The following is a 17,374-nucleotide window of genomic DNA, read 5'->3' as shown; positions in this document are numbered from 1 at the left end:
TGGCATTTTACCGTTAACATAACAAAAACAAACGAAAAACTATCCCAGATCCGAGAGTCGAGACTTAAAGATTAGAAAACGAGCGACATCGATCCTTTTCAAACTGTTTTTTTTTTCAATAATATTGTCATCGATTATGCACTGACACTTGACGATATACGTAATAAAGGCAAAATGCGCATTTTTGTTTCATATTTCATTTCTAGCGCGGATGTTCTTAAATATCTGAAAATTCGAATTTCTCAGGATTGAAAAGCATTTGAGAAAACAGTTTAGGCGTCATTACAGGACTAACTATGCGGGATTAAATTCAATTTCCCGCATGCTCCAGCGACACCGGCTCATTTTGCTATAGAACTAGACAGTGAAAGATTCGCGGCGCGCGAAACTTTTTCGCATACGCATGAGACGGCGAGTACTTCACACACGTGTTTTTGCACTCGGCGCAGCGATTGCTTCTAGTGACTCCGCTTTACGCGTTAGGAATTTTGACAACGATATAATTGAATAAAGGAATTAATTGTGCGCACGTTTAGTTGCAGTGAGTGCAAGACTGTCGAAAAGACTATATCCTATCATCGTGTCGCGTCGCATCTCGATCCAACGCGATTTCTGCAGGTGTGATTGAAGGTTAAGTGTTGTTTGTTTACATCGTCGATTTTCATCGACTGTCCCGCAAGACACCGTTCAAAAATGGACAAGCAACGTAAAACGCGAAAGGAATACTCGCGATACACGCTCAACAGATTCATGCATCCCCGAAACAGATACAGAGTTCCGCCGAATTTTAAAGAATTGTGTGAAAAAAATTGGGAATTCAAAAAATGCGTCTCCCTCGTAAGTCAATAAAACTTCTTTTCATTATCTTTTTTATTACTGAATGATTTTTCTTCAATGAATTCCAGAAACTCAATGGAAAACTCACGATAGATTTTAATAATAAATATCACTTGAGAATGCTAACGCAGGCTCTTTTGAAACATGATTTCGATCTGCAAGTTACCATTCCACGTAATAATTTAATACCAACTTTGCCACTACGTTTGAATTACATTTTGTGGATAGAAGATCTTCTCAGACATGCTGGTATTCGTGAACTACACAATGTTACCGGCATAGATATTGGTAATTATGCACGATAATTTTTCACTGTGATAATAATGTGTAATACTTTAATTTTAATGAACTTGCATAGGTACTGGACCTATTGGAATTTATCCATTACTTATTCAAAGGATGTTCAAGAGTTCCATGGTATGCACCGATATTAATCCTGATAGCATCGAATCAGCTAAGAAAAATATTATCCAAAATGGATTAGAAACCAAAATTAAAGGTAGTTGAATAATAATTAATTTTAACAGAGACAACTTAAAAGAACTGTATAACTATAATAATAAAATGTAATCTTACAGTGTTCTGCGTAGACAAAGATTCGATACTTGGAGAAGTAATGCAGCAAAATTATTATGAATATGCATTTACAATGTGTAATCCACCTTTCTTTGAAGATAAGCCGGAGAAGAGAGATCGATGTGATGAAAAATTTGTTTCTGGTCATGACCATGAAGTCAGAGTCACAGGTGGCGAAGAAGAATTTATAAGACAATTAATGGATGAAAGTTTAATGTACAAAACCAAAATTAAAATATACACAACAATGTTTGGAAAAAAGAAAACTTTAAAATTCATAAGAGAACAACTAAAACAACGAAATATCACTAATTTTGTTTGGACTGAATTCTGCCAAGGTTACACAAAAAGGTATGTTAAATTCACAAAGCAATTGTTGAAAAGTATTTCAATTTTTTTTTCTCAACAGATGGGGTATAGCTTGGTCATTTATCCCAAAAAATATGATCAACTTCACCACTGCTCCAAGAATACAAGTTAAAGAAGAAAATTTGAAAATTAAGAAAGATCTACCAAAGAAAATCTGTTTTCCATCTCTGCCAAATTTGAGTTGTAAGGAAGAAACAATGGTTCGGCTGAAAAAAATTTTTTCACAATTAAATGTAATAATCATAATCATTCTTTTTCTTTCTTTTATGCAAAAATATCACTCACAAATAATTCTAATTCTAGATTATGGTGAAAGACTTACCATCAAAAAGGTCATCAACCGATCAGGATTATTTGGCTTGTAAATGCATAGCTAATTCTGAATCTTGGACTGGCAGTAGAAGAAAACGGAGAATGGCTATGCGCAAAGAGGCTATGAAAAGAGTACGATTAGAAAATACGGAAAACAGTGAACAAATTGATTGCGAACAACCAGATTCTTTGTCAATATCTGGATTAACAGAAAATCAACAAGGTCCTATGTCAATATTTGGAGGGCCAGAAAATGAACAAACAGAAAACATTGAGCCGTATCTAGTCTTTAAAATTTTTGTAACACAAAAAGTAGCAAAATTAGTTGATGATGGTTCGGGCAAATCCAACAATTTTAAAGATTCTAGCCATTCTGAGGATTGCTTCGATGACGTGGATTTCAGCGATTCCGAGGGTTTCAGCGATTCTAAGGATTGCAGCATTTCTAAGGACTGCAGCGATTCTAAGGATTGCAGAGATTTTGAAGGTTCCAACGGTTCTGAAGATTGCAGCGATTCTGAAGGTTCCAGCGGTTCTGAAGATTGCAGCGATTCTGAAGGTCGCAGCGATTCTAAGGATTGCAGCATTTCTAAGGACTGCAGCGATTCTAAGGATTTCAGAGATTTTGAAGGTTCCAACGGTTCTGAAGATTGCAGCGATTCTGAAGGTTCCAGCGGTTCTGAAGATTGCAGCGATTCTGAAGGTTCCAGTGGTTCTGAGGATTCCAGCGATTCTGAGGAATCCGACGATTCTGATGGTTCCAATGATTCCAAAGATTCTGACTTGAGCCATTTTAATACTAAATATTCCGAAAAACCGTTTATAAAAGGTACTTCAAAGTCAAATAAAAGGAAACTTCAAAATCAAAGTCAAAGTCAAAGTCAAAAATTAATTATTATTTATATAATGTATGAAGAAAGCCGGGGTGGTAAACAAGGTATCGAGACGTTAAGGCAATACTTAGTTAATACGTTAAATGTTAGACAATATTTTATGTTGCAAAGTGCTAATGATTCTCTAACTGCAAAAATACATAAAGAAATGAAACAGAAACGAGAAAGAATAAAAAAAGAAAAATTAACAGCAAAAATGTTAAGACTTCAACAGAGTCGGGATCGAAATTTCTGACCAAAGAAAAATTGTTTGAAACTTCGAAGCAATTGTTTTATATATAAAATGATTTATTTAATGTAAACAGTTTTTTTACCAAATTACATAACAGATGACAAATAAAAATCAGAGATCTTATCATTTTGAATTAATGCATTAACTAGTAATTCTGTATTGTACAATATTTCTAACGAGTGCATGAAAGAAACGATGATTATTGATTTTTTATTACAAAAACGTTTAGCATTGTACCATGAATCAAATAATTTCTCTAAATTAAATTTATGAGTTTTATCAAATGGTTTGATTTCATATTGAGTGAAATACTAAGTTACACATTAATATATAATAAATATTGACTGATTTGCACTGTAATCTACTTTCAACAATTTTTATGCAGCTTTAACAAATAATTAAGCCGCAGTCATATGTTTTCAACAGTCCTTCAAAATTTCATTATATTGTACAATCCTAGTGTTGAGGCCAATCATTTCATCACTAACGCGTTGATAAATTTCATCGGCATGCGAGTAGTTTTTCAAGTTTGATGTACACATATCAAAAAGATATACTTATTTATATCTTCATTCAAAACGTAAATAAAATCAAAATGAACATTTTGGTAACAGTTACATTATCAACGCTAATAGCTACCTACAATACATTGCTTTATTGCTAACTGTATCACTACTATAACAGAAGTTTGAAGTTATTGTTTATTATTTGGTTTATCTGACGTTTTTTTTTATCATAGCAAACTAACTATATCACTTCATAATATTTTATGTATATATATTTTTATATATATTATTCGAATTAATTCAACAACTTAGAGATAAAAAAAACTAAAACATTCAAACTCTGTCTAGGAAATCGCAAAAATAGAATTAGAACTAAGAAAAGAACTAAAACTATTAAAATAAAACAATGAGATGGTACTAATTTACCATTCGAAAAATATTAATCAGGCAGAATTATAGGAAGCACTTTTGGTGTTTTTCTACATAATAATAACTTATTGCATTATTAGGAAATAATAATGTGATATTATCGTAATTTCTATTAACGCTCAATTCAAGCTTTAATCGGTGTTTTTTAAATTGATTTAATTTTTTTTCTTTAATTTCATTTTATGCATTTTGGTTTTTAGTTATCAAATTATCTTTAATATGCACAGTCTTTTCCGAATTAACTTAATTCGATTTCGTCACGTATGAGTAATTGATAATTTTTTTTTTATACACTATATTTATAGCGCGCAACGTACACCCTCATTCGCATTCATAAATTAGTAACAAAATTTCCTTTGTAAAGAAAAGAAAGGAACGGTACATAGCTCATGATTCATTATGAGAATGTGATTTAATATACAACTTTGTTCGCCACGTTGGGAATTATTAAAATAATTTTTTTCTTCGTATAATTACATGTACGCAAGAATCGCTCAACGTTTCATTTGTTCGACCTAACAGTCTCATGCACAACGATGACATGCGTTTTGAAAAAAACTTTCAAAGATACGCCAAGAAAGTTAATTGTACAAGACAAGAAAATGATTATTTATGTTTAGTTGGCTTGAAAGTTCAGTTGAAAACGATAAAAAATATCGAGTTTATACTCTACTCTTTCCGTGATAAGCTCGGGTAATTTTCAACAAATAACAATCACTTGCAGAGAATTCAACAATCAATAGTTCAAACGAACTACTTTGAGTATTTATATCAATAATAACACTTTGAGTCTCAAAGTGCAATTTGATTTGCGCGAGATTAATAGAAATAAGAAACATTCAATAAGTTCATTAATATATGCAATTATTAGAAAAAACTTAACGATCATCATCATATTCAATTGATTCTCATTCAAGGCACCGAGAATTTTCACATCAAATCTCGGAATATACATACTTCGTTGAAATTCCCATAGCCTCGCGACTAACGTTGCAGTCACAGGCTCAGTATTGTAAACTAGCAACACGTTACTCTCATTTTTTTTTTTTTTTTATGTAAAAACGTCGTTGATTTTTCTCTCTTCGTCAACATATCGTCGTCAATCTTACAATAAGTTTGAAAATTGTTGTTGCATTAAAAAATCTCAACTAACAGGCGGTTATTGTTTTTCACGAAAGAGTGCAATTACTTTCTGAAATCATCGATAAGTCAACGTAACATTGGCTTTGCTCAGATTATGAAAGAAAAAAGAAAAAAAAAGATTACGAGAAAATAGATGGTTGACTTCGACTGTCCCATCATTCCGTATCATACAAAACAATTTCATGTAACTTTGTATGCGTATCGATATTATTAATTTCATCATTCTTATCCGTTATAATTAATCATAATATAGTAAAGTAGTAAAAACGCAAGATTGAACGCACCCGCGAGCCGATCGGTTTTTTTTTCGTCTCATCGACGGCACATTTAGTATATAATAACAGTTGAGTTTAGGCTGCACGCTCGTCGACGAGCACAACGAGCAGCGGCTGCTTCGCGTAGTACGATAAATTTTTAATTCAGCTCTGGGTCGTGAGCTCCTGCTGTTGTTGCTGCTTCTTTTCGGTCGCCGTCTCCTTGACGCTGCTGCTGCTGCTGCTGGCGTCGACGTCGTTGCTGCTGCCGTTCTCGATTGCCGGGTTGTCGGCCGGGTCGGCGGACTCATCACCGCCACTGGCCTCGGGGTCGATCAGGCTCGTCACGGTGGCGCCGGGCTGGCGCTTGGCGATCTCCGCCTTGAAGTTCTCGATGTCGGCGGGGCTCACCTGCACGAACACGATGCCGTTGACGCTGTTGAGACAGTCCAGGACGGTGCCCATGCAGGTGGCTTGCACCTGTATCGGCGGCAGACTGACGCCGGTCTTGCCCGTGTAGATCTCGTTCATCTTCTTCTGGAGGACGACGGCCTGCTGGGTGAGGTGGCGCAGGCACTCGCTGGACTCGCGCGTCTTCTCGTGCGTCTCGCCCAGCACCTGCTTGTAGATCGAGAAGGTCTCCTTCTCGTTGTTCAGGGCGCCGCGGAAGTCGCCCATGCAGTTGCGCACGCGCGCCACCAGATGATGGGCCAGGGCGGCCTTGAGCGAGCGGCCGCCGAAGTAGCGGTTGCTCAGGCGCAGCGCGTGCTCGCTGAAGCGCAGCGCGAGCTCGTACTCGCCGACCGCGTGCAATATCAGGGAGATGTTGCTCTGTCGAGTGGGGAGAGAACAAAAGTTGAATATTACGCTGATGATTTTACTTCAATGCTTTGGTGATTGACGGTAGTAACTTACGTCGAGCAGGGCAATTTCAGGATGATCCTCGCTGCAGACGAGCAAAGCGAGATACCGCGCTCTGTACAAAAGCCTCAGAGACGCCGACACTTGTCCATTGGAGAACGAATACAGAGCCAGATGTATCTGCAAGACACAAAACAAATGATGAGTATCGATGTCGGGTCGATTTTACATTTTTTTTTTTTTTTTTCTGTCCACCGATATCACTCACGTATTCGGTGATGGTGTACGGATGATCGATTCCGTTGACGCGCTCGGACATGAGCACGGCCTTCTGTTGGGTCGCGAGAGCCTCGGCGTGATCTCCCATGATGTAGTTCAGTCGCGCGAGCATTCTCAAGCACTGGGCGATCTCCGGATGCATCGCGCCGTAGACGTTGTTGAGGAGATTGAGCGCCTCGTTGATGAGCTCGTAGCCGTCCTTCAGGTAGCCCTGCTGGATTTTGTTCTGGCCGGTTGTGTAGAAGTTGTACGCGTCGGTAGCCTGTAGCAAATAAAAAAAAAACAGGCGATCGTTTTGATTTTAGTGCCGATAGTGATAAAAAAAAATGCGCCGCGTAAAATTGTACTCACGCGTGGATTAATGTGTTTGACGACCGGGAAGATGTTCAGTATGTCCTCCTCGAAGAAGGTGGCGCGATTCCTGTTGTCGAATACGTACTCCCTGAGCATTATCTGGATGCCGGTCTTGATGCAGAAGGCGCGCAGCAGCGTGATCTTTTGCAGATTGAAGAACTCGATGGCGACGTCGATGGACTCGGATACGGGACTCTCCCAGTCGTAGTAGGCCTTGAGATCGGCCCGGATCTGCTGCCAGAGCGACTTGGGCGTGAGCAGGGCCCACTCGTTGTCGGGCTCGGGCACGCCGCCGCCCTTGCGCTTGTTGCGCCGCTTCGCCGTCTTGCTCTGCAGCTCCTCGAGATTCTGCTGGGGATTGTTGAGCTGGGCCGAGGACAGGAAGCAGTTGAGGAAGTGACTGACGGCGGCGGTGAGGCACATCAGCTCGGTGCCCTGCATGTACGTGGTGAAGATGTGCTTGGCCGAGCGCAGCAGCAGCTCCGACACGCAGATACGGTGCAGGTACTGCAGGGTGGGCTTGCTCGACAGCATGTTGGCGAGCTTGCCGAGGTAGCGCACGTTGATGCCGCGGCCGTGCAGCGCCTCGATCAGGGTGCCGCCGTCCATGGCGGCCGGCGTGTGGTCCAGACATTCGCGAATCTGCGTATGGGAGAAAAAAACTTAGTTAAAACATGCTTGGCTGGGTGAGAAACGATGAGAATCTGTGTTGTACGAGTGTACGAGGGAACTCACGAAAGCTGGAAGCTGAGCGGTGAGTAAAAATTCAGCCGCGTCTCTGACGAGATCTTTCTGTTTTTTGAAGTCCGGGCCTTCCGGGTCGACGTGAGTGACGCCGGGCGAGAAGACGTCCGGATTGAATTTAATGTCGAACTCAGTCTCTTTCAAGCTACCGACTGCGGCAGCCGCTTTTTGTACGATTTCCTTTGTGCTTTCCTCGGCTAGAAATTCAAAATTTTTTATATTGAATTTATTGTCGAATTTCTCTCTAAACATTGCGGCAGCCACTCTTTTCACGATCTCCCATGTGTTTTTATGCTCTGCTGGAAATTCAAAATTTTGTTTGTTTGCCATTATAGAAGCGATCGAAAAAAGTGACAGAGAAAAGGTGTATATAATAATTGAGCTTCAGAAAAGAAAAAAAAAGAAGGTGGAAAACGACTTTTACTTTTTTCCTCACCGCATGTGTTGTTCATGTCCTGCAAGACCTTTTTGGCCGCTTCGGCCTCGATTCTGGCTTGCGCCGAGGAGTCCGCCTTGTTGCTGTCGACGACGGTACTCTCCTTTTTCTCCGGCTCGATCTCTTTCTTCTCGTCCTTGTTGGACTTGTCGGGCAGACGCTTGGCCATCTTCTGCAGACTGACCGCGGCGTGCTTGATGAACTGCACGTACTTGGCCTCGACGAAATTGTCGATCAGCTCCTGGCGAAGGCAGCACAGCTTGTGCTTGTGCTCGATGGGGAAGCCCAACGCTCTGGACGCCTCGCTCAGCTCCAAGCCTTCGACTGCGGAAAAAATGCGAGAAAAAAAATAAAGTTACGTTCGTCGGCTCTCTCAATTATGATTCGTAGGATATACGTACTCTTGAGGAAATTTACGTCCGGAGGCGAGGTGCGCAGCAAGTCGAGAACGTAGTGCCGGGAATCGTTGCCGATGATGCCTTTGCACTCGACGCTGCTGCAGAGCTCGATCTCCTCGCCGGCGTCGTTGACGACCTTGTGCGGCAATATCTTCAGCTGGTGGCCGACTTTGCTCAACTGCACACAAAAAATATGCGATTATTGAATCGAAGCGCGAATCAAAAAAAAAGCAAATAAACGGAAAATTATGAGAACCAACCAATTCCAAGTACTTGGGATGAGTGAGCACGGTCTTGCCGAAATCGATGGAGCCGTAAACGACCGACTGCTCCTGCTCGCGCTCCAGTATGCCGGGTATGATGGACTGGGCGGTGACGCGATAGCCGCGATAATCGATCACCACCGTGCCGAGGGTGTAGAGGCCGGGCAGATCCGCCGCCGCGTAGACGCGCACGCCCTGCAGATCGTTGCGCGGCGCCACGAAGGCCGCCGCGTCGCCGCCCAGCTCCTTGTAATGGTCGCGCACGTCGAAGCCCAGCGAGAAGAAGATGTTGTTCCAGATGAACATCTGCATCTTGGGCTCCTCGCCGGGATTGATGGCCATGACGTTGCCGTCGATCACGGCGACGGCGCCGCGCGTCGCCGCCGCCACGAAGTCGCTGTGCACCTTGAAGATGGCGCGCTCGCGCAACAGTCGCTCGGGCAGATTTTTGCGCGGCAGCTCGCGGGTGGTCTGCAGCTCCTCGTTCCAGTCGCGCGTCTGGCCGGGTATGTGCTCCTCGTAGCCGAGCTTGGACGAGAACGTGTCCTCGGCGCGGATGGCGTCGACGGTGTGCTCGATCTGGGGCGCGCACCAGGCGTACAGCTGATACGGGGTGGCGACGCGCTCGAACGGATGGCGCTGGGTGCGCCTGCGCTGCATGGCGGCGAAGCCGCGCTTAAAGGCCGGACTCAGGTAGTTGAGCAGATCGATGAGACTGTGACAGAGGTGGCAGGGCACCGAGGGCTTCGGGTTGAACGTCTCCTTGGTCGACTGATTGACGAAGAAGCCTCGGGCGCACGCGGTCAGGTAGAACTGCTTGTCCTCGAGGGTCACCACGTGCAGATACATGAGATCGCCGTGGAGCTTGCGATAGCCGGGCGGCGGATTCCAGCTGCTGGTGGTGAGCACCTTGAGGCAGGGCGGACACCTCTGCTCCTTGGCCTGGGGCTGCAGCGGCAGCAGCGGCCTCTCGCGACCTGCGCCTGCGCCGCCGGGCAGTATGTAGTCGGGCGGCGTGCAGTCCACCGAGTCGGCGCGGCTCTTACTCTTCTTCTCGAGTATGTCGCCGTTCGTGACGACGTTGAGGAACGACAGCGAGCTGCACTCCACGCCGTTATAGGCGTCCGCCGGGTCGACGCTTTTGAGGAGGTCGCGCACGTGTCTCACGTGTATGCGCGCCTCTCGCATCGTGTAGGGCTCCTCCACCACCTTGATCTCCGAGCCCTCCTTGAGGCCCTCGATGTTCTTGAGCTCGGCGAAATTGTCCAGGGTGTTGCCGTCGAGCTGGAGCGAGAAGCAGGTGCGATGGCACGTGTCCTCGCGGTCCATCAGCAGCTGATGGATCTCCTGGACGAGTTCCATGCTCGAGACCTGAATGTGAAAGGGCTCCGAGTGCGGGCTGCAGATCTTCACGGTGAAGCCCATGTCCTGGATGAACACGACCTCCTGGTCGCTGCTGTTGTCCTTGTCTTTGTTGGTGTCGTCGCCGCCGTCCGCGCCGTCTTTGTCTTTGTTCTCCTTCTCGCCCTCTTTGGTGGCCTCGACTTCGCCCTTTTCCAGCACGTTTTCCTGCTGCTGCTGGTTGTTGCTACCATTTTGCTTTGATCTCGTTGCCTCTGCGAAACGAAGAAGGAAAATAGAGATAAAAATCAACGTCGAGTTCGCACGCGCTTAAGATACACATAGAGAAGTGCATTATGTGCATATATAAGAGATACGAGGGCCTGGGAAAAAAGAACGAGAAGATAAGACGTCGGAGTGCTTAATATACGTACGAAACGATCATAGAGAAACGAAAAAAAAGGAGCTACGCGCGCAACGAGAGACGACTTTTGGACATATACGAGCTCAAAGCGTCGAGTTGTGCGAGCGATAGACGCACTCACCGATGACTGTGTGTGTATATAAATAAAACGGCGGCAATGTAAATAAGTGCACCGCTGCGTGCCCCGTGCGATTCTTCTTCCTTTCTCTCTCTCTCTTTTTACGGCTTCGTACGTACGTACGTATACACGCGTTGCGATGAGATCTCTCTCTCTCTCTCTATCTCTGTCTGTCTTCGGGGGGCCAACTCTACATGTGTATACATCTATTTCCATCGATCTTTCGTTCGAGAGGAATGACAAAAAGGATCGGCATCGCGACGATCGGTAAGTTGCTATATGTATATATGTATTTCTCATTCGCCGATGATGATGAACGAGACTCGACACGATGATGATACGCGTATGTATAATAACGAGATATCGTAGGCACGAGTTACGATATGCATGAGCGAGCAATCGCTCGACTTTTTTTTTTTTCTTTCAAAGCCTTCGAGAGAGACGGACTTGCAAAACAATCCGTACGCAACGTAATGCACAATGTGCCGTGCATATGTATGGATGTAAGGAGCCGCTTGGAAAGCTCGCGTTAATATTATATATATTACGCTGCAGCTTGTGTGTGTGTGTTACGAGAGCGACGAGAGAAGAAAACAGAATGAAAACATGACAACAAAACGATAACCCGATCTCTCTTCTACTTCTCTTTCGTCGTTTCTCCGTTTCATCCGAAATCTCTTATCGTTTGCTTCTTCTTCTTCTTCTCGTTCTTGTAACGTATATAATACGCGTTGTAAAATACAGACGATTATCGCGTTTTTGATGCGTTCGCCAAAATTCGCTATGGAAATCCCGCAGTGCGCAGACAGCGTCGTAATTTTGACTATAGTACCTTATACGTATATATTTGTCGCGTATTTAACGAACGACGACGACTCGTCTCTTCTTCTTTCGTCGTTTCGACTTCGCGTTGTATAGAGTCCGCATTTAGAGAGAGAGAGAGAAAAAGAGAGAAAAGGAAACGACGACGACGTCGACGACTGCGGCCAGTCACCGACTCCTAAAACTATTTCCAAAGCACAAAAAATAACGATAAAAAAAAAGAGGTCCAACTCTCTCTCTCTCTCTCTCTCTCTCGTGCGTGAGTGCATTCGTTAACACGTGGTATACCACTCAAAGTCGCGTCGGCCAAAGCTCGTCTTTCTCTCTCGGCTCGAGAAAGGCACAAATTAGATATGCAAGTTCTGTGCGAGCGCGAGGTCAAGACGCATCGTTTCGAACTCGTTATATATACACACACACACATACACACTACCATTACAATACAGCGCGCAACGCGCGGACGACGACTCGAGGGGGGCTCGTCTGAATTCTTACTATTTTTTTGCTTGTTTTTTTTTTGCTTCTTCTGTTTTTCATACGCATTATATATATATTTAGTACAGCCGTGTCCGTGTGTGTGTGTACCGAGCGCATTAGCGCGTGCACGTACCGTATACATACACTTATGCTCGTCGCCGCTGAGAGTTGAACAATTTTCGAACGATAAGATGTGTGTGTGTGTGTATCTAAAGTCGGAATCGATCAATAATACTTATCGAATCGACGAGGCAGGAAAAATAAATAAATAAATAAATGAATAAATTAAAGGCGAATAAGAGGCGAAGCGAAGAAAAAAGTAAATCCGCAAAATCATCGTGTCGTGGCTTATGTATTGTACGATTTAACGGGCCTCTGTATAAGTGACAAAACGACGCACACGTCTTCGATCGTAAGTATATACGATAAATAAACGTTCATATAGTTTATAAACGAAAAAGAGAGAAATAGGAGCACGACGGCTGAAGCTCGGCGCGCGCGGCACGAGGTAGCGCCGCGCCACACTGAAATATGCATATTATTATGTATATGTCACATGGGTATTCTCTACTACTACAAACGCATGATGCAATTCGAGAGCGCGCGTCGACTTTATGTACGATATATATACTCGATATCGTCTCTCTTCTCTTTCTTCGAAAAGGAAAAGGGAAGGAAAGAAAAGGCCAAGAAGTTAATTAATAAAACCCGCCGCGGGTATGGTGTATTAGCCGTGTACTTCGTGCAGGAAAGAATGCATGGCAAAAAATAAAAAATGTCCATTAAACGAGGCCTCGATATTGCCTATATACTCGTGTCGAACTTGCGTCTGCTGCAGCTATATTCTTCTATATGCGTGCGCGCCGGCGCCCCGGTAAATAGGAGAGATAGGATATTACGAGCATGATGCAACACCCGTGACACGGGAGACTAGTTTTTTTTTTGCTGCTGCCTCGAGCTCTCAGGGAATAGAGAAAGCGAGTCGAGAGAGAAAAAAACTATAATGAACGAACGAGTGCAGGAGATTGTTGCTCGTAAATCATAATGAAATGTTCTTGCGTGTTTGGCTTGTACTACCTATACCACGTGTCGGGTCCTCTCGTCATCTCGACGACGGCAAGAGAGCCGAGCAGCAATCGAGATAAGACAGATATATATAATATATATACACCTCGAAAGACGCGCGCCGAGTCAGAGATAAGAGAGAGAGAGAGACGACGACGAACAAAAGTTTTTCGTATTGAGCAAATAGAAAGATGGAAAGAGAGAGAGAGAAAAAACAACCGTATCTACATAGTTGAAATTTTCACTTTCCACGCGTGTATATTTTGTCTTCATAAGAATAGTACACAAAATACAATATGAGCATCTATCTTTATATAACGCGACGATGTCTGTGCCCGTGTCCGTGCGGGGCGATGTGCGCGATTTATAAAAGCGAGAGGAGAGCTAGTTTACTTCTGCTATACTAATACGCGTTTCATGAAATTCGGTAACACTCGTATTATTGCGCGAGATTACGAGGCGATCGATCGCGCTCCACATCTTCGAATCCGAAATGAAATGAAAAGTAATGCGTATAGGAAAAGTAACGAGGACGTCGAAAGTAACGTTGAAAGAGAGAGAGAGAGATATTAGAGAAATGAAACGAGATGCAGTTGCTCGTCGTCGAGCGTAAGCGAGAAAGAGAGAGCACGAGAAGAGATGAATGTTTGTAAGATACACGCGTTGGCACGCGGCTCTCGTGTGCTGTCGAATTACCCGCAGAGAGACAGCGAAATAGCAATAATTAAATTATGAATAAAAATAAAGAAAAAGAAAGAAAGACAGCTCGTGTTCGATGTTACGTCTGTCAAATCTTAATTTTGTCCGTTTATCCATTCGTTTTTTCTGATCTTAAGAAATAATACAATGGCGATCGAGAGTTACAATTTTCTTTCTCTCTCTCTCTCTCCTATGCGTACAAAATCGTCTGCTACGAGATTCGTTCGCTCCGAACGGTGCGCGCATACACACACGCTGCACAGGCCAAGTCACACAGACACGAGTGTCGCCCATACGTGCATGTGTGTGTGTGCGGTGCGACCGAGAACATCTCTTCTGCTAGATTTTGATGTAAGAGAATCATCATCGTTACAGAAAGAGAGAGAAGTAACCCAACGGAGCGCAAAGCGCGTGGAAAACGTATCCTCGACACGAATCGATCGCATAAGTACACGCGAAAGATGGAAATCTTTGAAAGAAGAAAAAAAAAACATCGTACGTCTCTATTTGCCAGACACAATGGTGGTACTACATGCGTATGTGTATATGCATAAAGGAGAGGTCCGCCGCCAACGCGAGCGAATTCGCTCCGATGTTGTACAGATATACACATATCGTTACGTAATGTATATAATACAACACGACGCCGGCACCGGGAGGATAGAGCTCGATATGTAGTTCTCCGGCGAGAAAACGATATATACGTACGTACACGAGTGTGTGTATATTTATTCGTTCTAATACACACATATATGCGCGAAGGCGACCGGCAAATTACTATTCGGCGTTGTCATGACACTGGGACGAACAACGACGACGACGATCGCCACCGAAGGTCGTTGTTTTTTTAATTTCTTCTCGTTTCTTTTTTCTCTTTTCTATAATATTCTCGTGTTATACGCGATGCAAAGCTAAATTAACCGACTCGGATCGTCGTGTCGGGCACGCTCGAGTGCAGAAGAAAATTTATCATAATCTCTTAGCCGCTTCTTCATTTATTATACGCTTTCAATAGTTGGTCGTCGTCGCGCGCTTTATCGACCTTTCGAAACATACAGCACTCGCGCACACACACATACAAATGTATGTTGCAGCCGTCGTCGACGTCGTCGTCTACGGATGTGTATGTATATGTGTATACATGTGTGCACATGCACGCGCCTCGCGCCAGTGTGTATATATGTGCGAGTACTCGAACTCGCGTTACGTAACCCCCGCCGAGAATGAGTGAGAGAGAGAGAAACGAGGATCGAGACAACGACGAGAATTGAAAATTTTTTCGTGTGCCCTTAACCTCGTCGATGTATACGTGGGTGTACTCGATGATAACGATAACGGCAGAGACAACTATGAAGTATCAAAGAAAAGATAGGGAGAGAAGAAAGGGCGACTGACCCGCAAGACACTACTCCGGCACTAGCCGCGCGCTCCGTTTTTATAATGTGTCACGCGATCCTATACCGCGAGAGTTAATCTCTCTTCACATGTAGCCGAAAGAGAGTTTTTTAGTCGCACCACGAGATGTACTACTGTATTATTATAATAAATAGTACTAACCGGTTTGAGCGGCACGAGCATCGTCGCCGTTGGCAGTCGCAGCTACGGCGGCCGGTGCTGCGTTAGCTGCAGCTGCGGCGGCGGCGACTGTCTTCGACGAGGACGACGTCGTTGAATTCGTCGTGGTCATAGTTTGGTTATTGCTGCTGTTGCTGCTGCTGCGATTGTTGGCTGTCGCAGTGGGTGCAGTGCTACTGGCACTACTGCTGCTGCCGCTGCCACTACTGTTGGTCGTCGACTCGACCTCACCTTCCACTTGTGATCCCAGTGCCATGATTTATAATCGCTGCGCTGCTGCTTCTCTGGTTATATGCCTCGCACTTTGTTGCTCTCTCGATGGGATCCGATGATTATCCAATTTTTTTCACATGTAGTATCGGCGGCTCACTGTTCTCTCTCTCTCTCTCTCTCTCTCTCTATCTGCAGTTTGTCTAATCTCGCGCACTCGTTGTTTGCGGGCGCACACACGTGTATGTGTGTGAGTGTCTGTGTCTGTCTTTATACGTGTGCGTTGCGGTGCAAGTGCGATGATCGCCCGATCGACTATAGATATATATATGAAAAGAAGGCACACACGGTCCTATTATAGAGTTATTGTGTAACCCAAGGCGAAAACAAAAAAAAAAGAAGAAAAAAATGTATACGAGTATATCGACTTTGGTGTACACCCAGGGGGGAGGAGCTCTCCAGATACGCGTGCACGTGCTGTACGAAATATAGCCTTTAATATCACGATCTTCGTCTCGAACGGCGATCGCGGGAGGCTTTTATCGCTAAACTCCAAAAACAAAAAAAAGAGCGAATGAACAAAAAAAAAAAAAAAAACAAAACTAAAGCAGAGGATCGGAGCTTACACCCGTTTCGCTCCGATGATCTCTCTCGCTCTCTCCGATTTGACAATCAACACCCGCGCTTCAATGGTAGTGCAAAAAAAAGAGGAAGAACGCGAACTTTTTTTTTCACTACCCCCCTTTTTTTCAATTTTTTTGTTCTTTTTTTTTTGTTACAAAAATTTTCTTTTATTTTCTCTCGAACTCACGTCTGTTTTATAACTTCGTGTGTGTGTCGGTATATAGGTACTATAGGCGCGTGCGTAAAAATTCTGGCCTGGCCTCTTGTTATACGCGTACGAGCGGACGACGAGCGACTATTGCTTTCTGCACACGGCGACGACGGCAACGGCAACGGTGGCGGCACCAGCGGCTAACATTACATATATCTATATTTATCGTGTACAACGGCGGCGGCAACGATGGTTTGTGCGGATGCTCGCACACACGCACACGCACACATATTCGTCGCTTGGCTCGCCGCCGCAACTCCGAGGAGGCCGCGCAGAGAGCAGAGAATCGGCGCTGCTGATACATGTGTGTGCGTTACACGCATACATAAGGAAAGCCGAAAGACTCCGACTTATCGCGATTGCTTGCTCCGTATTTCTCGCGCGATGTTGCATTATATTGAGAGGCGGCTGCGATTAGAGGGATTGCGCGCGCGCGCGCGCGCAGCACCACGTGCAAAACCCGAGAGTCTCCTCCTCTCCTGTAGGTATACCTCCTCCCCCTCTTCCAATAGCCGTCCGAAGAACGACTCAATTTTCGGAGGCTGCAGCTGATTTTGCAACGTAAAGCTCGTCGATGCATTTTATCGAGTTCCTCCTCCGGATAGTTTTTTGAGAACTTTATGATGATTAGATTCAGATGGCAGGTCGACGTGAGAATCAGTACTACACATTGATGTGAGAAATAATATGCAAGTAATTAATCCGTTTCTTTGTGGATTAATTGTTCAATGACACAGCTCGTTTGGAGGATTTTTAATGAGGATGCATTATTTATTAATTTTACTGATAGTCGTGTAAATACCATTAATACTTTAATGAAATTGTCAAAGATTTGACTTGAAATACTATTTGAAATCGTTTATGAACCCCGGTTATTGTTATTCGACTTATTTACCTTTTTACATCAAAACGAGCTATTGAA

The 17,374-nt window shown here is 44.0% G+C and overlaps 2 protein-coding genes across 10 annotated transcripts; one reads left to right on the top strand and one right to left on the bottom strand.

Annotated features, from left to right (window-relative positions):
* The first annotated feature begins 387 nt into the window (after positions 1-387).
* LOC106655576 (U6 small nuclear RNA (adenine-(43)-N(6))-methyltransferase) lies at positions 388-3,991 on the top strand. Of its 4 annotated transcripts, none has more exons than XM_023459765.1 (7): positions 388-837; positions 906-1,125; positions 1,196-1,336; positions 1,416-1,764; positions 1,823-2,015; positions 2,086-2,626; positions 2,807-3,991. In XM_023459765.1, the coding sequence occupies exons 1-7, from the start codon at positions 694-696 to the stop codon at positions 3,220-3,222; spliced, it is 2,004 nt and encodes a 667-aa protein (XP_023315533.1). In that variant the 5' UTR covers positions 388-693; the 3' UTR covers positions 3,223-3,991. The 4 variants fall into 4 exon arrangements, with proteins under 4 accessions (XP_023315533.1, XP_023315531.1, XP_014231526.2 ...); XM_023459763.1 differs by having other exon boundaries at positions 2,086-2,887; positions 2,918-3,991; XM_014376040.2 differs by having other exon boundaries at positions 2,086-3,991.
* On the bottom strand, positions 3,984-16,560 carry LOC106655574 (clustered mitochondria protein homolog). Of its 6 annotated transcripts, XM_014376035.2 has the most exons (10): positions 16,429-16,560; positions 15,390-15,932; positions 8,884-10,502; positions 8,627-8,801; positions 8,214-8,549; positions 7,781-8,088; positions 7,043-7,687; positions 6,681-6,953; positions 6,467-6,592; positions 3,984-6,382 (listed from the first exon to the last, which is right to left on the bottom strand). In XM_014376035.2, the coding sequence occupies exons 2-10, from the start codon at positions 15,661-15,663 to the stop codon at positions 5,717-5,719; spliced, it is 4,422 nt and encodes a 1,473-aa protein (XP_014231521.1). In that variant the 5' UTR covers positions 15,664-15,932; positions 16,429-16,560; the 3' UTR covers positions 3,984-5,716. The 6 variants fall into 6 exon arrangements, with proteins under 6 accessions (XP_014231521.1, XP_023315529.1, XP_014231524.1 ...); XM_023459761.1 differs by lacking the exon at positions 16,429-16,560 and having other exon boundaries at positions 7,781-8,085; positions 15,390-16,187; XM_014376038.2 differs by lacking the exon at positions 16,429-16,560 and having other exon boundaries at positions 7,781-7,986; positions 15,390-16,187.
* Positions 16,561-17,374: the final 814 nt, after the last annotated feature.

This window comes from Trichogramma pretiosum, unplaced genomic scaffold (assembly GCF_000599845.2).
Source record: "Trichogramma pretiosum strain Unisexual culture from Peru unplaced genomic scaffold, Tpre_2.0 scaffold120, whole genome shotgun sequence".
Lineage (NCBI taxonomy): Eukaryota > Metazoa > Arthropoda > Insecta > Hymenoptera > Trichogrammatidae > Trichogramma > Trichogramma pretiosum.
The sequence above is the reverse complement of the archived record's forward strand: the minus strand, read 5'-3'. Positions and strand labels throughout refer to the sequence as shown.